Here is a 27977-nt window from a genome sequence, read left to right as displayed (position 1 = left end):
CATTGTTAATTTCGATGTAAACTCAAGTGGTGTTATAATGTGGCGGACACTTGGCGATGTATCGCTTGTCTTTCAGTCGCCAAATTTTGTCGCTAACTTGGCGACAAATTTGGCGATTTTTTTTTAAAATCTGGTTTCAATTTGACCACTGTTGGTGATATTTAGAGAGTAAACTATTGAATCACATTAAAACTGCCAATAATGAGAAAATGATGTTTAATTGGAGTTAAAGGAAGTCATGTGATGCACACATCAGTTCGTTTAATCTCATAAAAGATAAATTTGGTTTGTTAAGAACGTGTTTTACGTATTATCCATACTACTTTGATTATTTGGATTGTCTTTGCACCTCGTTGTTCCGGATAAATGAGATAGTAGTGTGCTTTTAAATGTGACGAAAATTTTTTTAAAAAATTTTGATGCATTGAGTAAACTGATTTTTTACCTTTAAGAATCTTCCTCTTTTTTTTTCTGGTTTTTTGATAAGTATTTTTAAATGAACAGCATTTTTCACCCAAATGCAGTTTTCTATTTATGCAAACAAATATTTCTATCAACTGGAAAAAAAATGCCTCAAAATGCATCTAATTAACAAAACTAATTGCTAATTCATATCATCTTATTCTTTATCTGCTCATTGTTTTTAACGCAAATTCACTTTCTTCGCTTATCGCAAATGTTTACTTAATGATGAAGCCTAATAAATCTTAATAAGCAAAGATTTTCTGATGTTGCGAAACAAAACATTCTTTCCAAAAGAATGTTTTTCGTTTGGAAAAGAGATTATGAGGGATTACCTAAACTATCACACTGCAGAAGAATTTCTCGAATCGCAGTTCTTTGTGTTTCCATTAGGTAACCCTTAACATATCAATTATTTTGTTAATAAAGCTTGCTCTCTTGCATAAATGTCTAAATGTCACAGATTGTTTTAAAGCTATTCTAATTATAATTCTAAAACTTCTTAAGAATGAAATTTAATATAATTTTGTAGTTGATTAACTGAATATATTGATAATAGATATTTAACAAAATTCAACGGAAAGAGCTTCGTTGCAGAAAACTGTTAAGAATGTATAATTGTCCAATATGTCTTTAGATATGCTTATTGGCGGGCTAGCTACTCCTTCTTTTATTTGTGTCTTCTCATTTGGTGCAGCCCCTTCTTGAATTAAGATAGATTTATCATATCTTGTGCCCTCCCGTTTCCCTCAAATCATGTTCGACCTACAAAGGTTTAGAAGAAAAGGGGCATTTTCGCTTTAAAATGCAAAAAACGTTCTGACCCTTAAACAGCTTAGTGCAATGTTAATTTCTTCACAAAAGGCAATCTTTAACCTTACCCGGCCCCACTGTTGGAAGACATTTTAAACAACGGGCGAAATTGTATACTTGACTCTAAGGCCTTACCGTAAAATGGGGGAACATTGTTCCAAAGTTTTTTTTACTGATTTTCAAGGACTTCAGTGACAAAGTGGTTGAAAATGTAGAATTTCTTTCAACTAGGTAGGAGATAACAGTAAACAGGTGGGCAAGTTGCCAATTCGAGACCAAAAATCAGTAAAAAAACTTATACTTTTTGGAGCAATGTTATCTCTGCAGGAGCAATGTTTCCCAATTTTACGGTAGTTTTCAGGTTTTTAAAAACTCAGGACCACATAAATTCTCTCACAGATTATTTTTCATAAGTTACATGGTACATCGATAAACATGTTTTTAATAACGTGTACTAAATGCTGCAGCTTTAAAATGAAATTATGAATTCAAAAAAAAAAAGACTGTTCAGTAAAATAGTTTTGCTTTGAAAGTGTTAAGATGCTCAGCTTAGGGGGAATTCCTGCATAACCCACTCATTGCCATAAAAATTTTCACGCCAAAAAAAAGTTGTCAGACTGAAACGGAATTTTACATGATGTCCACACTGATATTATAAAATGTTTACAAAACGAAAGAAAATGGTCATTTATTACAGAAAAAATCCTAAAATGAATGGAGGTTTGAATATCCTGTTGAGCAACCTCTGGTTGAATTTACATGCAACAGCCTAGATTTGAGGCACAGCAGTCTCGTACGATGTCCTACGCTATTTCGTACTACGGTTAATATAAATGGACCAAAAATCATCTAGATTGCAAAACCCTTAGCGTGCCTTAGTCTATCTGCCCGGATATTTTCTTCCGACTACATGTCTCCCTAGGTTGAGATATTTATCATCGACTTGAACTAGTTCCTAAAGGTCATTTTGCTCAGTTTGATGCCTGTAGAGGTTTTATTGACGAAGATATTAACTGAACGTAGTTTTGTCAAATAGCTCGCAGCGAGAACTTTCGACTATGATACATTCATAATAAAATTTTCATGCATTTGCGAAGGATCAAACTTGCTGACACGAAGCGAAGTAACAGTGTATAGACCCGTCCAAAGAAGCTCCATCGAAGTGAAAGGGAATATGTATACCTCTACATGATATTTTGCACACACTGAAACGGTCAACACTTCTAGAAGCAAATGAAAATTCATCTTCACGTAGAGAGAATGAAATGAACGGCCAAGATATTCGTTAATTTTATTTTTATTTACGATACTCATTTATTTTTTTGCGCTAACTCTTTTATCGTTAAAGTCACCTTAGTCAATTATTTCTACATTTCGTTAATTCTTAATGCCATTCTAAAATTCTCTTCGATTTTTTCTGGCAAAAAATAAATGCTTATTTGAAGCTAAAGATGGGCAACCATTAAATTTGTACTATATAGATTTTAATATCTGATAGCCCTGGTAGCACATTTTAAAGCCCGGTATTAGAATATATCAAGGTTTTAAGCTCTGCTAGATTTAGATGATTTATACCCAAATATCTCATTGTATTCAAAAACTTCATAATATGATATGATTAGCTAGTCTGACCACCGATAAAATGGAATGGCAAACTGTCGGTTTACAGGTGGAAATGAAGTCATCTATTAGTTTTCAGTGATGCCAGCTTTTGCAGAAATATATTAGCCTCTTAGCAGAGTCACATAGAAATTAACAGAGCATGAGCATCAAATTTTTACTTTTCCTCCTAATTGAGATAGACTCGTCTTGACTGGATGTTTTCCTATTTCTTATCCAGTTAGGCTAGAGTGTAGTTGGTTTTTTAGACGGTAAACCAATTCATTCAAACTACCGACAGAACAGGAACTGCTACCTGTGTTCTATGACTTCCACATCGTTGGTAACGGGTTGTACACAATGTTCGTGACAATTTTTAAGGACAGTAAAACAGTAAGGGACAAAATTTTGGTAAAAACAATATATATTGTCCTTTCGTCAGTATGGGTAAATGAGATCCTACCAGAGGAATGCTGACTTAGCTCAATTTGTCTCATTCACAAAAAAAGGGACATTCTTGACTGTTCTAACTACATAGGAATCGGTTTAATTAGCACTGCTTATACAATCGTTTTCAAACCTTTTTTTTTAGGCTTCTTCCTTTTGTGGAAAATATCTTCTTCTTCTTACTTATCTCTCTGTTCAGAATCAGATCCGAGTCATGAGGTTGTTCGCCTTAATCAACTTCAAGACAGAAGCAGGTCTCTTCAGTAGATCCCCGCGATCCAAACCAACACAAAAAATCAGATGTTGTGCAGTGGCCTCTTTAGTATGACATTTAGTGCAAATTGGGAAAGTCCTATTACCATGGGAAAATCTGAGGGTTTTTAGATGACCTGTGCTCAGACGAGTCAAAGCAGTTTGATCTCTCTTGTCACCCTCAAATACAAGGGAAGCACCAGGATCCTTGCAAAAATACCATAGATGCTCAAGAGGACATCAACAAGAGCTGTTTATAGTAGCCTTACAACTGGAGTATAGTTCAAGGTACGCCAGAGGATCCCCACTACTCTGAGTCATAGTAGAGCCCTCTTTCACCAGTGCATCCGCAATATCGTTACATCTCAAATTCACAGGAGAAGGAATCCATTGGAAAACATTATCGAAGACTATTAGTGCGGGTTCCGATCTACCACTGATCAAATTTTTAACATCAGGCAGATCGTAGAAAAAAACCAAAGAACTTGTTATTGAGACTCATCTTTTTATAGATTTCAAAACTGTTTATAATTTCATAAATAGAAAGTTACTTATTGATGCTATGCACGAATTCAACATCCCCGATAAACTTTAATGCTCACCGCTCTTACGTTAAGTAAAACAATGCAAAGAGTCAAACTCCAAGGTGACCTTTTTGAATCGATGGAATTTAGAAATGGAGTAAAACAAGGTGACGCACTTGCATGCCCACTCTTTAATATTGCTTTAGAAAAGACCATACAGGATTCAAAGGTCAACACCAGAGACACCATATTCTTTAAATTTGTGCAAAAGTTTGCATTTGCGGACGATATAGATATTATTGCAAGAACTCTTTTCGACCTCAGACAAGAATTCCTAGCCCTGGAAGAAAGGCAAGTAGAATGCAATTTACTGTCAACCAGAAGAAGACTAAATACATTAAGTGCTCTGGGGTAACAGACGCTGCTACCCACCTGCAAATTGGTACATATAAATTTGAAAAAGTTGATAGTTTTATCTATCTGGGCTCTGAAGTCAATATTAACAACAATATTACTTCTGAAATACAAAGGAGAATTGGTGCTGCCATTAGATGCTTCTACGGAGTGAAAAAGTACTTAAAATCAAATTTACTCAAAAGAAAAACTAAACTTTTAGTCTATAAATATCATATCAGACCTGTACTCACATGCTCCTCAGAAACCTGGACACTGTCACAAAACAATAAAAACGCGCTTGGTGTCTTTGAACGCTGTATTTTAAGAGCCATCTTCGGAGGAAAGAAGATTAATGGTATTTGGCACAGGCACTCTAATTTAGAGCTGTATCATGCTTTTAAAAAACCTAATGTGATCAAAATCATGAAATTTAAAGCTGGCCCCGTCATAAGATTAAATAAAGAACGATCAACAAACAAAATGTTTTTGGCTAAACCTACAGGAGTTAGAACAATGGGGTCGACCTAACCTCAGATGGGTGATTGCCTTGATAAGGATTTTTCTACCATGAAAGTAAAGAATCGGCAAGCCATGACCAAAAAAGAGAGGCATGGAAAAAAATGTTGAGAAGAACAGGGCCCACCCAGGGCTGGCGTGCCACTGAGGAAGGAAGGGCTCATCCAGGGCTAGAGTGCCTCTGAGGAAGGAAGGAAGACAGTAAGTTAGTAGCATGTGTCACTTTTATATAAGGTGTAAATAAATGAGGGGCTGATATTTAGAAAACAGAAAGTGACAAATCTCAAGTTTTACGGGGTTTTTTTTCTTGTCACGGAAAAAGCAGTAAACGCTCAAGCCAATGGCATAACAGCAAGTCAATTGCCAAAATGAAGTAGTTTCTACGAGTGACGTAAGGTGGCGCTTGCACGTAGTCCCTTATTCTTGTCCTGGCGTTTTTTTGCTTCCGACCTAAAATTTATTTTTTGTGACTTACTATCTTCCCCATGTCAGCCCCTCAAATGGTTAGATACTGTTAAAATCCCAATCTCCGCAAATGTTGCATTATTTCAATAATTCTAATTATTTCGTGAACATGTATAATAGTATTACCTTTCATGTAGAAATGTGTGTAAAGAATAAGTGAGAAAGAAAATACGACTCCTAGTCTGGTTAGAAATGTAAAATATTTTTTTAATTTTTTTGTATATTATTTTACAAACATGATCTTCTACAGCAATAATACAGGAAGAATATATGTAAAACAATCACTTGATTTGGAATGTATTATTAAAAAGGAATTCATTTTTTTTTACAATGCCTTTAAAGCTTTTCAAGAAATAAAAAGTAATTAGACTTTTAGCAACTTAAATGTACGCCGAAAAGTAGTAAACCATCAAGACTTATTTTATATATCGGTTGTTTATAGAATATTTATCTGAAATTATTTTTTTGCCGATAGTGCATTATTCATTGATTTAACATCATACTTACATTATGTATTTAAATTATATTTTTATACCATTCAAACAAAACCATTCAGGCCAATTTCACTTAGTATATTTCTATTATCGCAAATTCACTTTCCCTTTATTATCCTTATCTGCGTTGAAAAAAAAACAATAACCGTCCTCCCCCCCTCGTCTTGCGCTCCTGAATTGGAGAAAGTGGTCACAACTGTGACTTTTACAAGATTGTTCAAATCCACATTTTGTAGTTATGCTTTCAGATACTTATCTGTGCGAGGTATACACGCAAAATTATTAAAAAGTTCAACAAAAAAATCAATATTTATATTTGGAACAAAATTACATGCTTTAGTGACTCGTATCCACAAGTTTATTATAACTGTCTTTAACTGAAAAGGAGAACGATCAAAGAAAATGATGTAATCCCGATTGTGTCTGAATGATAATCTATGAAATTGGCCTTTACATGCTCATAAACCATACTTCAGAAATACACCGCCATTTCAGTCAACTCCAGCCGAGGACTGCAGTTTCCTGCTTATTAGCACTCATCAGCCCTGCATAGGAGTGACTGAGCGGGAGGTGGAAAAACCTCTTAATTAAGCTAAGAATGCCAAACAAACTGGTAGCTAATACAGAATTAGTACTGACTGCCTTAGCCCTGGCTATAGTGCGGTAACTTACTGAATATACCTGTCTTGCCTTCTATAATCGACTTGCATCGAACCATTGCTTCGGTCACTCGTTTGGTCAGTGCTAATTCTGTATTAGTTACCAGTTTGTTTGGCAATCTTGGCTTCCTTAAGAGGTTTTCAACCACCAGCTCAGTCACTCTCACTCCTATGCCGGGTTGATGAGTGCTAATTAGCACGAAACTACAGTCCTCGGCTTGAATTGACTGAGCAGGCGGTGTATTTCATGTATTTATGCCTTAGCCCTGGCTATTAGGGCGGTAACTTACTGAACATACTTAATAATTCTAAAAATTTGATTTCAGTTTAAAGAAGAAATTTATACATCGGGAAGTATAACATTCATTTACATACATAACAGCATCAGTTAATATGCTCAAAATATGTACATTTCTAGACTTAAAAGTGCATGTAATAATACCTTGATTTTGCGAACAAATTAATTACTTTATAAAAAATATGTTGCAAATTTGCTCCAATGTCTTTTCAATTCATTAACACATATCATATTGCTGATTTTGGAGTAAAGATTATTTACATGTTCTGTGCGTATATCATTATTAGAAAACTGTTTACATAAACAAAAAAATATATGTTTCAATAGCATTATTTTTAGTTAAACTAAATATGCTTTAAATTTTATGAAAACACGCATATTTCTAGAGGTGAATAATTTTGTGTGTAAATTAAGGGAATATTAAAGCCAATGATTTAGAAAGAAACGATAACAGTTTTAACTAAATGTTTGCAACTCTTAACGGAGTTTTTTTTTTTTTAAATCTTGGAATTAGTCCATTATATTACAAATCACCATTTGCATGTTGAGTAGTTCAACAAAGCCCATTTCATCTAAATCATGTGCAGTTGACTTTCATCCCGACTCGAGATTTATTGTTGTCTCTGCAACAGAAATGAAATGTTTTCTTTCTTCAGCCACTGCTCTGAAAGACCTCGGGATGTTGAACAGTTAAGGTCTCGTCTGAAAAGATCACTTAGGGGATCAAAACGTTGAAGAATTCATCAGTCATTTCATAATATTACTCTTTTTTTTACAAAGACGATAAAAGTAATGTAGCAGTAATAATTATCTTCAATGTGCTGGACACGACAGTCCTTCTGGTGCAACTATTGGACACTATGAAAGAAAGAAAAAAAAACTATTTAGTTGACACTTTATTTTTTTTAAAAACGACAAATTTTAGTTTAGATCAATCAAAAAACTATAGTCTAAGCTCTCTCGGAGATTTTATACTGAGATCTGTTCATCAAACAGAAGATAACTTTTACACATATATATGATTCCGGTGACAAAAGGACAAGTCTGCAGACTATTTCTGCCATGTGCAGGTAAACGGCAGTATCTGCAGAAATGAGTTGAGATATTTGAAGAAATTAGTTTTTGATTCAATACGAAAAATGGGGAAATGTTGGAATTAGACGCTTTTTTTGAGCTTTTTTTTTCAATGGAATCCAAATAAGCGAGCTTGTACGGTAAAGATAACGTACAATAGATGACAAAAATGCAAAAAAAAAAATGAAAAATTAAAAATTTGCTGTTACTGCCTTTTACCTGTACACGGCAGATTTCTCATTTGGAACGGAAGAAAAACTTATTTTTAATAGAAAATAATCTTAAATTTCAGCTAATGAAGATTTGTACAGCATATTCTGAACATGCTGTTCAATATTATGAACTTGTATTAGAATCTTTTTTTTCGTAGACCTTCCAAATAGCTCAAATCGGTCAAAAATATGATTTTTTTTATTCCATAGAAGTAACCATATGTGAAGTGTACTGACTCGTATGAAAAAAAACCTCTTGTTGATCTGATGTTTTATAGCGAAGTTATATGCGTTTAAAAAAAGTAAACAGAGCGTATTTTCCATTAAAATGGCTGTAAAACATGTAAACTAAGTTTCAATAAATTCTTACATTAGTATTAATGTCAAATATTTAGTCATCGTGAAAATATCTTTCGGGAGGTATTAAAATACGAAGAACATGAAATGTAGGTGAAATTAGTCTTTAATGTCATTTATCTCGGAACTGGAAAATTCGATGCGACACAGATTGAAAAAAGCTCCATGCGACTTAATTTTTGTTCGATATGCTTCAAATTTCAGAATATGATACTTTGGTAGTTGTTTGATAAAACTGGGTATGCATTAAGGTTTAAGAGAAATTTATGTTGCTTAAAAATATTTAAGTTTTGATTTTTATGTAATATTCGCAACAAAAACTATCGCTTTACGCGAAAAAAAATACTGTGCAGTTAATAATGGATCAATCCTTAAATGGATACCCAAAGTTCTTGGCAATGTTCTGTTCTTTAATAAAATGCAAATTGTTTGAGAAAAGAGCAAAAATTGAGTCGCATGGAGCATTTTAAAATTTTTATTTTTAATTTCAAAATTTTTAAATTGAATTAAATTTTTATATTGTTGCATTTTTTGGCTTGATATTTTGCATGCTAATAAACTAACTAACTTTTATGCCCTGTTTCATATTTCAAAATTAATAAACAAAAGAAAAAGCTTTCAAGGTCCACGGTCCCCTTAAGTATTTTTTGATGCCGATGAATTTAAACTTTAACTGTTAACATTGAAGACTATTTGTGTACTTGGTGGGTGGCGTTGACTGCCCAAAAAAATCTTCTACCGGGATTATGATTAGAGGAATATTTATTTCCCCTAGTTGCCTATCAAAATATTGCCAGAAGGAGGGAGACCTCTAGCCGCCATCTCTGATTTTAGCAGCTTTTTTTTTTTTTTTCAGATTTTGTTTCATATTTCAAAAGCATTTACTTAACAGAAAAATCGTAAGTCGATTAATTAAAAAACAAAAAATTACCTTTGAAAACGTCTATTTGTGTTGATTGTAGCTGTAATAGGTGAAAAGATATTTAGATCAAAGTTCGGTATTCTTTTTTTCTTGAAATCTGACTCCCCCCCTCCCCTGTTTTATTTCTGGGTCTCTGCAAAAAGCCTAAATATCACTTCTCTTTTTAGCTGGGATGCTGGGTTTAAAATAGATGAACTTTGAAATTAAATATCTCCGCACTTCCTACAGCTGCAATTAAAAAGAACCCACTTTTTCAAAGTTAATTTTATGCTCGTTAATTTGACAATGAATGATTTTACTGTACCCCGCCTTGTCTAATGGTCAGAGAAGTCTGACTGCGATGGGGAGGTCCCGGGTTTGAATTCTGGCTCGGGTATGGATGTACTTTCCTCTCTCTGGTCCTTTCTTTGTGTGATTAGCTACCCTATAAACGGGTCCTTATTGCATGTATGTACTGTAGAAGTCAAACTTTCAAACCAAATCATGGTGCAGTTTGAAAAGTGAAGCAGCGAACTCCAAATTGCCAGCTTAACTGGCACACGACAACTACAACGATTTTATTCGCAAGTAAGTAGTTTTCGAGAAACGAAACAAAAACTAAAAAGCCAAAAAAAAAGCGCAGATAGAATCTAAGATGGTGACACGAGCCATTCTCTACTTCTGGCCATAGTTTGAGAACACATGATATCACAGTCCAGGGTCACCCGCGTTTACAATCCTTTGTGGTTTTCAACCGGTTAGATGAGGCCCTGAAGCAATTCTGCTTTTTCGACCAAGTTTTGATAGGCAACTCGGTTCAAACAAATCTTTATAATCTATGTATAAAAACTTAGTTTTAGTTTTGGTTAAAAAAAAAAAAAAAAAAAACAGATAGGATAGAGAGGGGGGGATTTTGGCATTGGGATCTTAGACTATTGGGAATGTTTAAGTTATAAATTGGTTCAAAAGTAAAGTAAGAAGTAACAACGTCGAAAAAAGCACAAATTGCAGATTACTGCAGACACGTGTTTCGGCGTTACAAGGAACGCCTTTTTCAATGCAAAAAGTAATAAGCTTCGACTTAGAGCTTCTATCCAGGAAACTAGGAAGCATTTATCGTTTATTGAACGTGAACTTAATGATTTACATCTTTCTGTTTCAAATTCCGTTTCCGACTTTGATATTATTGATAGACATTCTTGGTCGGAACGAAGAGTTCTAAGACTTGGATAGAAATCTTAGAACCCTTCGTTCCTCTGATAAACATCAAAATATTTTCAAAAAGAAATTAACTAAGCTCTGTAACACTTCTCATTTGGTTCCTCCCGATAATTTACCCGTTGTTAATAAGAATGTTGTTAATCTTTCTAGTATTCCATTAAGCAATTTCAAAATTGAAGCTCTAAAATGTAATGATAATTTTGCTGTGAGTGTTAAACCATTCTTTTCAAAGCTTATTGGTCCTGTTGAAAAAACTTTTAAATTTAGTGCCTTGACTTCCTCCCAAAAAGATTCAGTTCGGCATCTTATAGCTTCTAACATTGACTTTAACTCGAAAATTTCTAAACCGGTATTTGCTAATACTGTTAGCCGTTTTGTTAAAAATTTAGTTTCTAATTCTGATCTGGTTGTTACCAAAGTTGAAAAAGGTAGCCAAATTGTTGTTCTTGAGAAATTATCTTATGTTGATTAAACTAATGGTTTGATTTTTTTTTTTTTAGTCCATATGTAGAAATTTTTAAAGATCCAAGTGATAAAGAGTTAAAAAATATTTTGTCTGCTGTCAAGTCTGTTCAGTCTATTCCTTCAAACGTTAAACGCTCTGTTGCTCCATCTATTGCTAGTTGTGCTAAATTTTATGCTTTACCCAATTTGCATAAAGCTGGTATTCCTTTCAGGCCGATTGTTTCCGATATTGGTACGGCTTCGTATAAACTTGCAAAATGTTTAGTATCTGTGTTTTCTAATCTTAGGAGTTACAATTTATTTACTATTAAAAATTCTGTTGGTTTTGTTCATAGTAAAAAATTCATAGTTTCGTTCCAAATAATTCTTTTATGGCTTCTTTTGATGTTAACTCTTTATTTACGAAAGTTTCCGTTGAGGGTTCATTGTTATGCCTTCGTAGAAGACTTTCTGAATTTCATTTCACCTGTACGGAAATTGAGGATTTAGTTTTTCTTACTCATACCCGTTTTAAGCAATGCTCTTTTGTTCTTAATGGGAAATTTTATATTATGTTAGATGCTCTGACTATGGGAAACACACTTCCATTCTTAGTGATATTTACCTGCATTATTTTGAGGTTAAGCTATTCCAAAAACTGCAGTTTCAATTTTATGTTCGGTATGTTGATGATCGTTTTGTTCTAATGAACCAGAATCAGTTTGGGAGTGATGAGGTTTTATCTATTTTAAACTCCATTGATTCTCATATTAAATTTTCTCGTGAGAAAGAACGGGATAATTGCATTTCATTTCTTGATGTACTTGTTTCTCGTACTGAAATTGGTTTTGAAACTACTGTTTATCGCAAACTTTTGCTGTTTCTTTACCTCCTATTAGACTATCGTCTCATCCTCCAAATCAAAAATATTCTGTTTTCAATTCTTTTGTTTGTCGCGCTATTAATATTTGTTCTTCATCAGAACTTCTTAATGTCGAACTTAATTATCTTAATGCTTTGACAGTTGATAGAGACTATCCGGCAACTTTGATTGATTCCATTTAAAATAAAAAACTTCAAATAAATCTCAAACTAATGTTCTTAACCGAACCTTCATTCGAAAGAATTTGGTTGTTTTGCCATTCTTTCCATCTGTAAGCTATTAGGTTGGTAAGATTCTAAAACGTTTCCAATTCCAGGTGTGATGTTCTCTCCTATTAATAAACTTTCATTCTCTTCTCTTAAAGATGCTATTCACCCTCTTAATTGTTGTGTTATTTATAAAGTTAATTGTAGCTGTAAACTTGCCTATATTGGACAGACTCGGCGTGCTTTAAAATTTCGTTTGAAAGAGCATCAAAATTATGTAAGAATTATATAAGTCTAGTATTGACGAATAACGGAACCTTTCTCTGAAAATTAAAATAATCGTTATCCAACGTTTTAAAGCACAAAAAATGCAAGCTACTGCAGAAACGTGTTTCGGTGTTACAAGGAACACTTTTTTTTTCAATGCAAAGAAGTATGAGCTTCTGAGAGAAAAGTCATCCGATAAAAGCATTGGATTCCTTTACGTATTTTCTCGAATGACTTTTCATCCAGACGCTCATACATCTTCCCATTGAAAAAGGTGTTCCTTGTAACAACGAAACACGTGTCTGCAGTAACTTGCACTTTTTGGGCTTTAAAACGTTGGATAACTGATTATTTGAAGTCAAGTATTGCTCAACATTGTTGAGATTCGAATCACCCTTTTGATTTTAACTATTACCAGATTATCCAAAAATGGCTCAATTCATCAGATCTTGACTTTAAGGAATCTTTCTATATTTTGAGGAACAGTTCTAACTTAGTTAATTATCTTGAACTAGTTCCGTATTTTTCCAATGTATGGCTCTCATATCTTTAATCACTGTCCTTCCCCACTCATTTTTTTTCTATTTTGCATACTTTACTTTTATTTTTCCATTAATTTTTATATAACTTGTTTTGTTTAATTTTCTTGTCATGGGTTGACATTTAACTCCTTTTCTTCTATTTATCTTTATTTTTTCCTTTTCCTAAAAATGTTTGTTTTTGTTTATTTCATTTCCTGATATTTTTTCTTACATTCAACTTTTCCTTTCTTGCGGTTCATGGTTATGAACATTTTCTTTTTGTTTCAGCATTGGCTTAATCTTTGTCCAATTGAATTCTTACTTTGAGCTTGACAGTGCCTGTTAGAGAGCCCCTGCCCTTTGTTCGCATTCCTATTGGTTCTTTATTGGTTTATAATTTTCTCATTGCTGATTGGTTAATCCGCTATTTTTTTTTTTTTAAGCTGTTTGCTTATCTAGCTCTTGGCTTTTGTCGGATGTCTTTTCATCCATAAGCTAATTTTTTTAGCATTGAAAAAAGCGTTCCTTGTAACGCCGAAACACGTGTCTACAGTTATCTGCAATTTGTGCTTTTTTGATGTTGTTATTTCTTACTTTACTTTTCCGCATAAAGGTATTTATTTGTCTTGTTTCAAAAGTATTTTGACCAAATTCAACTATTATCATTTGTACAAGGTGCGTTCCGCAAGCAATGCAACCAATATTTTCCTGACGCAATGATCCGGCGCAGCGTGTTCTAACCTTCTGGACAGGATGGATTAGCTAACAATGCTTCAAAACGCGCCTGGTCTCATTTGGCTGCGAGTTGCCGGAAAATCTGGACGTGTGTTCCCGTGAACCCCGTTTTACTTTTATGTAACACTGCGCAGTGAATATTTCTGTTTAGCTATTAAATTTTGTGTTAAACTTGGTAAGTGTGCCACCGTGCAAATCCGAAGCGACATCTACGACGCGTGGTAACTTCATCACCACAAAACGCCGTGTCACAGTGCCCTCATTGTCAGTGACTTCCTCGGCAGAAACCACACCCCATTGGTTCCCCACCCTTTTCAGTCCTGACCTGGCTTCTACTGACCTTTATTTGTTTCCTCGGTTAAAAGGAGCCATGAAAGGAAAACTTTGAGACACGATTGAAAGCATCCAGGCGCATGTTACATCAGCTTTCTGTTACACAGGTTCGAGAAGCATATCGACGCAAGAGGGTGATATTTTGAAGATATATTATTCATTACAAATATGTTTAAATAATGTTCTTTTTTTTTGAGCAATCCGAATTGCTTATTATTCTCACTTGACCGCTTTTGACGTTCCGGTTCCTTTTTCCATGTTCCCACGTAATGATCATCTCTAGTAATATATAACGCAACACCTCAGCCATATTTGTATTGTACTTCAATTGTTAAATATATTTATTTATTTCATTTTACACAAAATACCGAATAGCAACTCCTCATTGTTGAAAAGTAAACGAGGCACGAGATCGTGTTCGATGGATTTTTAATTTAATTGAGTTGCGACTTCTTGAGATGCAACAAAGTGATGTGTGATGTTAATAAAGTTTGATTGCATTTTATAATGTAATTTGGTCAAATTTATATACGAAATTAGGGAGTTGGTTTATACCTTCCCGACTTCCTGCTTATCTTAGGTTGGTTTGTAATTTTGTCGTGCTTCGACGAAAACTAACCAATGAAGAGCGTGCTATCGCACTGCTAACGTGCTAAGATGCTGTCGCAATTCGGATTGCGAAAATATCTTTTGAATGCAACTTGCCAGCATTCAAATGAAAAGGGCCCAGGACTCATCGCCAGATGCAGATATTTTATTTTATTTATTTACTAGCTGCACCCGACGCACGTTGCTACGCTAAAAAAAAAAAAAAAAAAACACATCATTATACTGATTTTCATGACAATCGGTTGAACGGGCAGAAGTTGCTACTCTGAAGTGCCACCTGGTGGCGAGTGGCTTCAATGAGCATATTATGCACCTTCTCCGTGGAAAAATACAGATATATATAGCAATTTTCATAATAATCGGTCCAGGTATCAAGTGAAGCCGTGACTATACTTAAATTTTGTACTCAAGCAGTTTGCAAGATCAATCAATCGCTTAAAATATCAAATAGAAAAAGTTTTAAATCCCACCGTTGCATGAATAGCCATAAAACAATAAAGAAAGAATTTATTTGTTCAAACTCAAGAAAAATGGCAACAGCTAACTTCTTATCAATGAGATCTTTCACGCGAATTAATTTCTGCAGCCAATAATTTTATTCGTATTTATCCAATGCATTGTGACTTAAATTGGAATAAAAAAAGGAACTATCGATCGGATTTTTTCGAACTGGTCTATAAACATTCCCAGTACCAAAAATAACAAACGGTGAATGTTTCAGCCAAATCTGCCGGGTAGTTTTTAAGTTCATGGATCACATACAGACAAACATTCATTTTTATGTATACAGATTATGATTATCATTTGAATTTGGTCGCATTACTGCAACACACCTTGCACTTACAACTTGACAGCCAACATTCAACCCCCCCTCGAAGAGTCTCAAAAAGAATAAGTACATTCATTACTGAATGAGAAACTGGTATAAAGAATGCTCCGCTTTCTGTTATCGTTTTGTTTGGATTACATTAAAGTCAAGCATCATTAAAATTACGAAGAAGAAATATTTTGAACTAATTCTGGTTTTGCGCTACATATGGTGCTAAAATTCCATTTGTATATAGCATTTTTTTTTAAGCTTTCTAAATTTAAGTTAGACACAAACTATTAGAACCATTCTCTGGCTAATGGCTAATTAACCAGTAAGCTTGGTTTTATTAATCGAATAAGTCTAAGTTTGTGCAAAGTTACAAGAATTAAATGACCGTCGCAATTAAGTTTGCTGTATGTTTTGATTCAGTAGTATGTCTGGCTAAGAGTTTACAGTTTAAAACTTTGCGTACCATTTAATCTAAAATAATAACTCACTTCCTTCTGCAAACTAATTTGGCGTGAATGTTTACATTAGTTTCTGCTGATAAAATAATATAAATTAACGATGATAAATGTGACAAGAATATGACTTATTTTGAGTATTATATGGAAAGCGTAGAAAATAAACTAACTCACTTAATGATAGGCAACTATGCAGGGAGAATAAAATCAGGTTATGTTCCTTGCAAGTTTTGTAGTTAAAAGGAAGTCAGTACCCCCCATACTGTCAATGTTAATTTGCACAGGTTCATGTACCTTTTTCTAAAATGGAATTAAAGATACAATTATGAAATTTTTTTTTTACCTTAAGTAGTACCCTTTTCTCTATACTGAAGTAAAATTTTACAGAAAGAAAGCTTAGTTTTAAAAAAATTCTAATGTGTAAGTCACTGTATTTTTTTTTTCAAAAAACGCCATTTTGAAATACGAAATCAGCTTTATAAAAAATATTTTACGAATATGAGAAACATTTTACTTCAGTATATGCAATTAGATGTATTTAATAGGTTGTAAAAATTTCAGCGCCTAATGCAGTTTAGTTACTGAGAAAAAAGAACATTTAGTTTCCAAAATACCATTTCGAGATATTGCACTTTAAAATGGAAAATCATACCTCATCAAAATAGCTTTACATTCTTTTAAAGCTTATTTTAACTTACTTCTAATATAAGCACGATCAAGAAGTTTGTATCATTAAAAAGGTATTGTTAAAATGGAGTTTCAAAATATATAAAAATCAAAAATCGAATTTTTGAAAGTATTTAGGATACTGACTCATCTTAATATAAAAGATTTCTCAACTTAAAGACAAGATTTGACATTACTTTTTTTTCCACTGAAGCAGCTTGAAGCAATAACCAAATAAAAAACCCTTATTTTAGGCCTTATTTGTAGTTAACCAATTTGCAGTTTAAGACATCGATGAATAATCTAATGTGGCAGAGAAAAATGCTAAGAAATATAGTTTTTCTGTATTGATTTCCATTACCTGATTCAACATTAAAGTCAACATGCAGATCAGACCTCTGCTGTTCTGCGATTTCTGCTTCCAAGGGCTCACTGGACATTTTCGTAACTTCTGAGAGCGTAGCGGTGCAACGAAGTCGCATCTCATTTCGTCTGAAGTGCAGTGACTTCACTTCAAATCTGAGACCAAGTACTGTGGATATTTCTCCACCTTTGTAAATGATAGGAGGCATGGGAACGAGAAAATCTGGGCGAGCCTGCAAGTTGAAAACATGTGTTTGCATACAGAAATAAATAGTACGGGTAAAAGAAATAAATAGTGAGAGTATTCATTTACGGTTTATACTGCCGTGCTAAGCACAAAAGTCGTATCTGCACTTTTTATCGAAATTGAGTTACGGTCACCTGGTGGTTCTAAGTTGGATATTTTACCTAACTAATATATATGTTATGGTCATTTGTCTGTGGGAAATACTTTCTAAAAAAGTGAAAAAGTTGCATCTGAATCAAATACATGGAGGCGCAAAACTTTAAATGACAATTTCTCATTTCGAACTCGACTGGACTTCTGCGCTTAGCACGGCAGAATACTTTTATCGTTAGTGTAATGAGACATGTACATGCGCAGTTTTTACTGTATTTAAAAGCCACAAACTCTTTCATTAATTTTTTTATACTCCAAAGCTAAATAATGTTTGCTAACACAATTATAAACTTTTTAAAGCATTATAATGGAAAATTTATCGTTGGAGACACGAAATTAGAACCTTTGATTTAAGCTGCATTTGTTACCGCTAAACACAAAAGCCAAAATGCAGAAAATTTTCTATAAAAAATAAATAAATGCTGATCAACTAGAATAATTCATTTAAGTGCTGAAAACTCAACCATTTATAAAACTATATCAGTAAACTGTAAATTATCTTGTCAATCATTATCTACTAGACACTCGTTTAAAAAAAAAGTAAAATCGTTCAGGGAACAACAACATTTATTAATAATACATAAAGAAGATGTTTTCAGTAAGTTACCGACCTATAGCCACGGCTAAGGGCAGAAATACATGAAATGCAGCGCCAGCTCAGTCATTCCAGCCGATGACTGCAGTTTCGTGCTTATTAGCAATGATCAGCCCGGCATAGGAAGTGACTGAGCTGGAGGAGGAAAACCACTTAAGGAAGCCTAGAGTGCCAAACAAACTGGTAGCTAATGCAGAAATAGCACTGACCAGACGAGTGACGGAAACATTGGTTCGGTTCAACTCGAAGATTGAAGGCAAGGCATGGTATTTTCAGTAAGTTACCGCCCTCTATCAGGGCTATGGCAGAAATACATGAAATACACCGCCAGCTCAGTCATTCCAGCCGAGGACTGCAATTTCGTAGCAAGCTAATTCCATATTAGCTGCCGGTTTGTTTGGCACTCTTGGCTTCCTTAAGAGGTTTTCCACCTCCAGCTCACTCACTTCCTATGCCGGGCTGATGAGTGCTAATAAGCACAAAACTGCAGTCCTCGGCTGAAATGACTGAGCTGGTGGTGTATTTCATGTAAACAAAATGTTGTTTAATTATTGTAAGATTCGTAAAAACATGGCAAACAATTGACACTGAAGTTGATAAAATTTATCACCATTAAAAAATGTGGTAAAAAAGCGGTTTAAAATATTATTACAATTAAGAAAAATGACATAACAGCATGTATTATATTTTTACTTGTCAAAATAATCAAATTAATACTTTTGAACAAATTATTTATTGAATTAACTATCAACCAATTAAAAACCTATTAAATAAATAATTAACCATAGTCAAGTCTTATTGTATTAGGTAAATACATATTTAAAAAACACATCAAAGAATTAAACTTATTTGCAGGGGCATTTCTCAGTGCATGAGAAAGTTTAGTGTGACATTGTTTTTGAAATATTCTAGTTCTGATTAAATGGATTACCAAGGTAATTATTATTTTCCCGGCCTTTGTCGGACACCCTGATCATTTGTTAAAGCAATTGAAAAAAAGTAACACTGCTTCCTTCCTTTTTAACTTTAACGTCACGGGATCCGTATATGTGCAAATTTTTCCTAGGTAAAATAAAAAAAACTCCTTTAATTCGTATGTTAACGTAACAAATCAAATGATCTCTAGATTAGCTATGTAATTTGCACACTAACCGTTTCTGAGCGTTCCCACAACACATTTACTAAATGCGTATCCTAATAACCACTGGATATGAAACATATATTTCACTTTGAAATTACTGCCATTTGTTAGCATCACCCGAACACAGATAATGTATTACCTAAATTCAATTAATTAACTCCCTCCTGCAATACATTTTACTTACGTTCAAATTTAACCGCGAAAAATTAAAGCATTAAGTTTAAATATTACAGTAAGGACGAGCGAAATTCCGGAACAATACATTAGAAGCGGCTGCTTATTTCAAAATCTTGTTCATTAATTTCAAGTTTTAATATTTTCTCTTGAAAGATAATTTCTGTTTCTATGATAGATGTGTAGCAGAATACAGTAGTTGTAATTTAGTGTAAATGAAATAAGAGCGCAAGTTTACACAATGCGGTATAATTGGTGGTTTAAAATGGAATATTGTGTGCGAGATGTTACATGAACTAAATCTTAAGTCTATTTGTCAGGGAATATAATTTTACAGTAATGTTAGTTTTAACGGTAGAGTGGCTTATTAATTAATGCAATTAAGTTGAAGCATTAAGAGAAGAAAAATTAAGGGAGCGTTTATTGTAACGTTAAATGAATTGTACGGATTTGTTTCTTAAGCAAGCGAGGGAGATTATAATCTACGAAAACGCTGTTTTGTAATTGAAAATAATTATAAAACTTCATAATTCGTATTGGTTGGTAGGGTGTATGTATTTTATTAATTCAAAGCGAAATGAGCTATTTCAAAATGAGCATTTCAAAAAGAGTGAACATAATTGCTTCAATTTTATGCGAAATTCTAAAGCAAAGCGTCCGTACTATTAAACGGGAAAACATCTGTGAATTTATAAAACTACTAAATTATTTAGAAGAAGATTCGGATGCGGAACGATTTAAATCTCAATGGAGAGTAAAGAAAAGATTTCAGTGCACTTTATTCTTGTCCTTAATTAAAAGAAACAAATTGTTTTTGAAAAACCTTCGTTTTTTTTTGTCCTCGATTTTTGGTATATCATATGCGTAAATAAACAGTAATTTGGTGTTGGATAATTGAAAGCGTTTTATGACAGGCCGTAGGAATTTCAACTACGTGACCCACTGTTGCCTTCTAACTGTGTTAACTTTTAATTTCTACCATTAGGTCATTTTAGTTAGGTCATCATCTTTTTACTTCCTTTTAAAAAAAAGGAAGTATTGTAGTCGCGAAAAAGTTTTCGCTAAAAAATCGGCCTTAATTTCTATTTTGTTCACCCCAGAATGAATGTTGAGTTTTTTTTTCAACTCGACCACACGTGGATATATGCCTAGGAACGTACAGACACCCGAAATATCCATTTTGACGATCCTCGAGTTAATTACAACGAGTTATCTCGTGACGTCTATATGTACGTATGTATGTGCGTATGCGTGTATGTGTGTATGTATCTCGCATAACTCAAAAACGGTATGTCCTAGAAAGTTTAAATTTGGTACGTGGACTCTTAGTGGGGTCTAGTTGTGCACCTTCCCTGTTGGTTGCATTCGGGTACTCCTAAAGGGGTCTTTTGCCCCTTTTTGGAGGTAAATCATTGTTAATTTCGATGTAAACTCAAGTGGTGTTATAATTTGGCAGACCCTTGGCGATATCACTAGTTTTCGGTCGCCAAGTTTTGTCGCCAACTTGGCGACAAATTTGATGATTTTTTTTTTTTTTTTTTTAAATATGGTTTCGATTTGGCCACTGTTGGTGATATTTAGACAGTAAACTATTGAATCACATTAAAATTGCCAATAATGGGAAAATGACATTAAACTGGAGTAAAAAGAAGTCATGTGATGCACACATCAACTCGTTTTCTTTAGTGTGCTTAGAGTGGGTTTGCCTAAGAGTATAGTAACGATAATTCGGATTTAGTGAGGAAATCAAAAAGATTTGGTTGGTACAGTGAAAGGTCTATGGGATCAGAACTCGCATTTAACGAGCGAACCTCGCTTAAATCGAGCAATATATTTGTAATTCGTAAAATTTCAGTTGATTTCCTCCTCAGTATAGATAATTCTATTTTCGAAAAAATTCCATTCAAATTATGAATTCAACCGAAAGTTCGTGACGTCTGTATGTATACATGTATGTGCGTATGTATGTCGCATAACTCAAGAACGGTATGTCCTAAAACGTTGAAATTTGGTACGTAGATTCCTAGAGTGGTCTAGTTGTGCGCCTCCGCTTTTGGTTGCATTCGAATGTTTCTAAAAGGGTCTTTTGCACCTTTTTTTTTGGGGGGGGGGGGAATCATTGCTAATTGCGATGCAAACTCAAGTGGTGTTATAATTTGACAGGCACTTGACGATATATCGCCAGTCTTTTGGTCGCCAAGTTTTGTCGATAACTTGGTGACAAATTTGGCGATTTTTTTAAATAAAAATCTGGTTTCAATTTGGCCATTGTTAGTGATATTTAGAGAGCTACCTATTGAATCACATTAAAATTGCCAATAATGGAGAAATAACATTAAATTAGTGTAAAAGTGTAGAGGTGTAATTAAGAATTATATATTTATTTTAGTCAATGCTATAATTTCCGAGAGATAGTTGGAAAGATATTGTTGCTGAAAGTCTATCTAATGCAGATGAGAGAGGAAAAAAAAGGGAAGCGACCGAGCGAAAATGACAAATTAATTTGAAGTTAAAAAGTCTTCGACGTACTTGACTTCTAAAGTTCGGGAAAACACCAGTTTATTTCGAAGACACGAATGCAAATGACGATGTTTTTCGAACCCCGTATTCCTCGAAAACAGCAAGAAGAAATAGACAGTAAGACAGTTGAAATCAAATAACTAACTTCGTTGGTACCTGTACAGACATATAAAACTGACAAAGCAAGCATGTATAAACTTTTATAATATTTTTCACGAACCCGTTTTTTACGAGCACTCGGTTATAACGAACAAATATCGCGGCCTCACTGCGTTCGTTATAAACGAGTGTAATCGTATCTCTTTTTCCGTAAAAGTAAAGCCGTACAACAGAAGATTACGTCATTTGCTGATTTGAAAAAAAGTTGCGAAAAACTAATATGAAACATAATTAGGATAAACGACAGAAAGAAAAACAATTTAAGATAAAGGTATACTTGCGTGCATAATGAAGGTTTTCCTTAAAACACAAATAAAACTGATATAATTGTTATTATTTTTTACTTTCTGAGAAAATAAAAATGTTTTACACCGTATTTGCTAAGTATACTTTTATGTTCTTCAACTCACCATCTTTTCTGCAGAACATATTTTCTTCCAAATTAAAAATAAAAGGATCGAAGCTTATCTTATCAAGAGCCTTATTTTTTGCATACGTTGTTAATAAAGGTAGAGTATTAACTCTAAAACAAGCCGAAGTAAATGCAAGTAGAAAATTTACATATTAAGCATAAGAATATAAAAAGTCATGAACTATTCATATAATTTTTATAAAAATTCATTTTAAAAATGTTTCATTATAATAACGATTTTTTTTTGTCTAAATATTGAAAAAAAACTTGCGTATTCATAAAAACCTGTATTTATTAATATTTTTATAATTTCTTACCTTAGTGTTTTCGTTTTTTCTAGTTTTATGCAAAACTTTGATTTTTGTTACTACAACTAAGATGTTACACCAAATATGATCTATCCTAAGGTATGATAGTATTAATTTAAACTAATAACAGTAACTAAGTATCTTTATAGTTAAAACCAGTACATTTTATTCCTTAAACGCAAGTCTTATGATTATTATTGGAATTTTTTGCTAATTTATTTGAGAATTTTTTATACACACTAGTAAATGTTGTAATGGTATAAATACGAGGCAAATTCATGCAATATATTTACAATTATGTAGGATTTTAATTAATCAATTTCCCAAAACATATTTTGTGAATTTAGGAAATCTGCGAACTATTCTTTCTAGTAAGAACACTGTGATTTTTTCTCAATTAAATCCTTTGTTATGAGTTCCATTAAGCAAATGGTGCTTCCCATGGTGAAGGACACTACTTCGCCATTAGTGACTCAGCAAAACAAGATCACTTACCTCTTTGTCGTTGATGTACCACTGCAGTTCTGCTGGAGGCTGTGATTTCGACGCCATGCAGCTGACATTCACTATATCCCCCACTTGGTATTCAGATTTTCCGCCAGATATTACAGGGCCATCTTTTTGAATGGAGTCTGAAGAGACAAAATACATTCTTTTTTGTAATTTATAAATGATAATGAACTTTTTATGCAGCAGAATTTTAACCTAACTGAAATTGCAGTAGAATTATTATGAAGATGAGACAAAATAAAAATCTATTTAAAATCTTACAAGGAAACTCAATTATTTATAATATAAATAATAAATATATAGATTGCTGCGTTGTGCTGCTTTGCACGGTCTGCCTCTAAATTTTTTTTTTCTTCAAGTTACGCATGTTCAACCATCAAGCTTATATGAAAAAAAAAAAAAAGTACCCCGTCAACGTGTAGAAAAGAGCGATTTTATGACTCAAAGTTTTAATTTAAACTTCTCTGGATTGTACTAAAATATTTCAAAAAATCATTTATTGCTATTAAGAGACTTAAAATCTCTGTTTAACAGATTTCGTTGTGAACATCCTCTATTCCTCTATGTTAAATCTTGATCATCAAATGACGTCTGTGCTAAATTTGGTGAAGATCCAACTTAAACTGTTGATTTGTGCATCATATCATATCACACTCTAGGGTCCAGCGTACCTACCATTATTTGTGGTTCTACCGGATGGTTGGGGTCCTCATTTGGATCATAACACAGAAGAAAGAAACACTCTATTTTATGATCCAAACCAGAAACCGAGCAATCCCTTGTCCAGTAACCTCAGATCTATTGGTTCACTTGGATGACTTTGTGAGCACGGGATATTTAACGTACCCCAGTCCCCATTAACGATCACGTAGGATCTTTTACTGCTTGGTAGAAAACCACAGACCCTTAGATTACGAGGGCGTTTTTTGCCACCATCACAGGAGTAAGAAAACGCCCTTACCTAAATTCCTAAGCATCAAAGGACCTTTGATCCAAGTTTGGCAAAGATACGACGAAAACTGTGAATCTGCACAAGGAAAACCCACTTATCGGAGGTTTTTGCTCCTCAAAAAAGAACGACCGAACTGTGTCTGACGTAAACTGTGGATTCATCAGAAATAGACATACACACATAAACAAATAGCCGTATATGTGTACAGACTTGTATCATCTTCTAGAAAACTTGTTTTTTTAAAAATAAAAAAAAAAAAAAAATCAGAGTACATTTTGAGAATATGGTAAAAAGAAGTTTATAACGGTAATTTTTGCAAGAAGAGTGTGTTATTCTATGTTTTAAAAAAGTTGTGAGTTTACATTCTAGCAAGACTGAATTTGATAATTCATTCATAAAATAATTATTCAAACAAGTCTGCGTAACATTTCAGATAATACATCGTTATTATACTGTTGTTTTCTGTTTGAATTTTTTAAACTTTCCAAAATGCAACGATAACTGCCAAAAATTCAACGATTGTGCTAAAACTTCAAGCATCAAAATGTTCCCTACCATTCCCCACCATTAGATACTTGAACTTTAAATGAGTTCATTGGATCAATGCATTCATTTTATTCAATAAATTTGTTTAACACTCTTCTACTCCAGTATCATTTTAATCCACGGCAAATTACAGCATTTGATCTATTTCAGTCTTTCTTAAGGGGAGTCAATACCCTAATTACTTTCAAAAATTCGATTTTTTAATTTTTATATATTTTGAAACTCCATTTCAATACTTTTTTAATGATACAATTTTCTTGATCGTGCTCATATTAGAAGTAAGTTAAAATAAGCTTTAAAAAATGCAAAACCTATTTTGATGAGGTATGATTTTCCCCTTTAAATCGCAATATCTTGAAATGGTATTTTTGAAACTAAATGTTCCTTTTTCTCAGAAACTAAATTGTGTTAGGCTTTGAAATTTTTACCACCTATTCCATACATCTAACTGCATATACTGAAGTAAAATTTGTTCTCATATTCGAAAAATATTTTTATAAAGCTGATTTTGTGTTGCGAAATGGCATTTTTTGAAAAAAATACAATGACTTACACACTAGAATTAAAAAAAAAAAACTAAGCTTTCTTTCCGTAAAATTTTACTTCAGTAGAGAGAAAAGAGTCTTCAAAAAAATTCAGAATTTTTTCTTTAATAGATTTTCAGAAAAAGGTACATGAACATGTGAAAATTAACATTGACAGTATATGGGGTACTAACTCACCTTAAAATTTTAAAAATAATTTAGTAAATTCAGTCCTACTTTTCAACATTGTGGACATTTCAGCAACTAAGACTCACCAAATGCCTGCGATGTAATGGCAGATGCTTTCGTGGTATTGTTGGATACGGTGATTTCATCGCTACGAAGCGTATGAGCTTGAGATATAATGGCTTCACACTGCAACCGCATTTTTCCTTCCAAGAAATGTTCTTGTTGAGCATAGAATCGAAGCGTTTGCATTGATGTGAAGAGACCTGCAGGACTCTCCTTGCTCTGGTGGTACCTTAGCTGGTGGTCTGGAGGCTGTTTCCAGAAAAAAAAAGGAATAAATCAGTATTTATCTAAATGAAAGTTACTATAATGAGCTTTGTGCTAAAATGTGATTGAAGTGAAAAGCTCAAGAAAATAAATTACAATCTATCAAATGATACAGGATATAGCTGTTTCTACAAGGTCCGGCTATTAATTTAGAAGACTAAGGTAACTGTAAAAGAACGAAAATCGGAAGGTGGCGCAAATGATTACATATTGAAGAGCGTTTTCTTGCGCATGTGCTGTGCCAGAGCTCTTCATTTCCTTGTCACCATAATGCGAACTTTTCCAATTGCTTCCAGCGTGCGTACGGACTGCGACCGACCTGTGTGTGGATCATCATCGACGCTTTTGCACCCGTCCCGAAAGAGTTTAAACCATTCAAGAGTTCAAGTGAATTTGTTTCAACATTTTGTATGATTCTGCAGCTGTCTTGTCCAATTTGAAGCAAAATTTTATGTTAATTCTTTGCTCCATTTTCACTTCGACGACAGGAATTTGCGAGCTATGTTTAATGCGCCTTTCCGCGAGAACCACTTACTTTAGAATGACGCTAATTGCACTGCACATGCGCAAGACAACGCTTTTCAATATGCAATCATTAGCGCTATCTTCCGTCTTTTCTTCCTCTTACACTAACGTCAATACTAGAAATAAAAAGCCAGACCTTGTACAGTGGAGCCTCTTCACCAGCTCAGACTGTTGAAGAAGCTTCACCGACGTAAATAAAGCACAGATTATCAAAAAACACAGCACATAGCTATTTCTGCAATGGAGCTTCTTCACTAGCTCAGAATGTTGAAGATGCTTTTCCGACGTAAATAAAGCTGAGATTATTAAAAAATACAGCATATAGTCATTTTTACAATGGAACCTCTTCACCAGCTTAGACTGTTGAAGATGCTTTACTGACGTAAATAAGCACAGATTATCAAAAAATACAGCATATAGCTATTTCTATAATGGAGCCTCTTCATCTGTTCAGCATGGTTGAACTTCTGGTAAATGTTATTCGGTTATAACCTCGGTTTTTTTTTTTTTTTTTGGTTACTACATTCGGGAAAATTATCATTTTTTGGTCAATAATTCTTCCAGTTCACCATTTTCCCTATACTTGGAAGCAATTCTTATAATTGCTCGTTTCTCCAACTCCGTTTGCTTTCTTTCTTCTGATGTTTTTTCCATTACCGCGCTATCTGGCTGACTTGCAGTTTGTTTACTGGCTGGTGTCTTTCTCTTGTCGTAAATTTGTATGTTAGCTTCTAATATGACCCAATCCACGTCGTTAACGTTCAGTTCTCTCACTCTTTTGTTGTGTGTTAAACTTTTTTGCACCGATGAGGAGGGTCCATTGTAGCCTTCAAATAAAGAGTCTCTCAATAAGAGCTGGTAGATATTGCAATGGAATAGAACAAGCTGTGTGTAAGGCATTAACGAATTTCTTTCTTTTATTTTAAGTTAGGGGTAACTTCACAGCTTTGACCGTAGTAGAAAAATTAAAAGGTCATTTGTTTCACCTGTATATTTACAAATAATATATGATGAATTTTTCGTCAATTTTATATGTTCATTTGCTCGTTTATGTTATGGTAATTAGCTCGTCCACGATATGGTAATTTAATCGATAAAATGTTCTTTAAATGTGTATAGAAAAAGAACAAAATCAAAATTTCGAAGAATGGCTTTAAGGTGCTAACCCCTTTGTCGCGAACGAATTTTGTGCTGAATTCATGAAAATCAGCAGAACGGTCTAGGCGCTATGCGCGTCACAGACATCCAAAGATCCAGAGTTCCAGACATACAGACTTTCAGCTTTATTATTAGCAAAGATACCCATGTATGCCATTTTGTATGAAATATACCATCATTTGACTTTCTTCCATGGCTTCCATGGTAGTGCAAATCCGAGTGGTCAATTTTTCAATGAGTCTGTTGAATATAGGGTCGGCTGAATTGAAGCGTTGATCCGGGTTTATGTTGACTTTTAGGATATCGGTAGAGTAAGGCTTATTAGTATAGACCTGTGACTTCAGGAAACCAAGCAAGGGAAAGTCGAGTGGGTCAAATTGCACGATCTTTGTGGCCAAATCATGTCATCTCTTTGGTATATAACCACACAATAAAACCACTCATACAAAATGTGCATCACGGCGTTTGCAGTGCGGCACGCAGCACGGTCTTGCAGAAATTACCTGGCTTATGCGTCCATAGCATTCAGTTTGTGCCAAAGGAGA

General features: G+C 33.8%; 1 protein-coding gene across 1 annotated transcript in view; it reads right to left on the bottom strand.

Annotated features, from left to right (window-relative positions):
* Positions 1-5718: 5718 nt before the first annotated feature.
* Positions 5719-27977, bottom strand: part of LOC129229491 (uncharacterized) — a 39307-nt gene continuing 17048 nt past the window's right edge. The window contains exons 4-7 of the mRNA XM_054863809.1: positions 25509-25734; positions 23197-23333; positions 16991-17225; positions 5719-7783 (exon numbers count right to left, since the gene is read on the bottom strand). Coding sequence (XP_054719784.1) covers positions 7698-7783; positions 16991-17225; positions 23197-23333; positions 25509-25734 — 684 coding nt within the window. The 3' untranslated portion in view covers positions 5719-7697. The remainder of the gene's footprint in view (positions 7784-16990; positions 17226-23196; positions 23334-25508; positions 25735-27977) is intronic.

The sequence above is a fragment of the Uloborus diversus genome, chromosome 9, assembly GCF_026930045.1.
Source record: "Uloborus diversus isolate 005 chromosome 9, Udiv.v.3.1, whole genome shotgun sequence".
Taxonomy (NCBI): domain Eukaryota; kingdom Metazoa; phylum Arthropoda; class Arachnida; order Araneae; family Uloboridae; genus Uloborus; species Uloborus diversus.
This window is presented reverse-complemented; position numbering and strand designations above follow the sequence as displayed.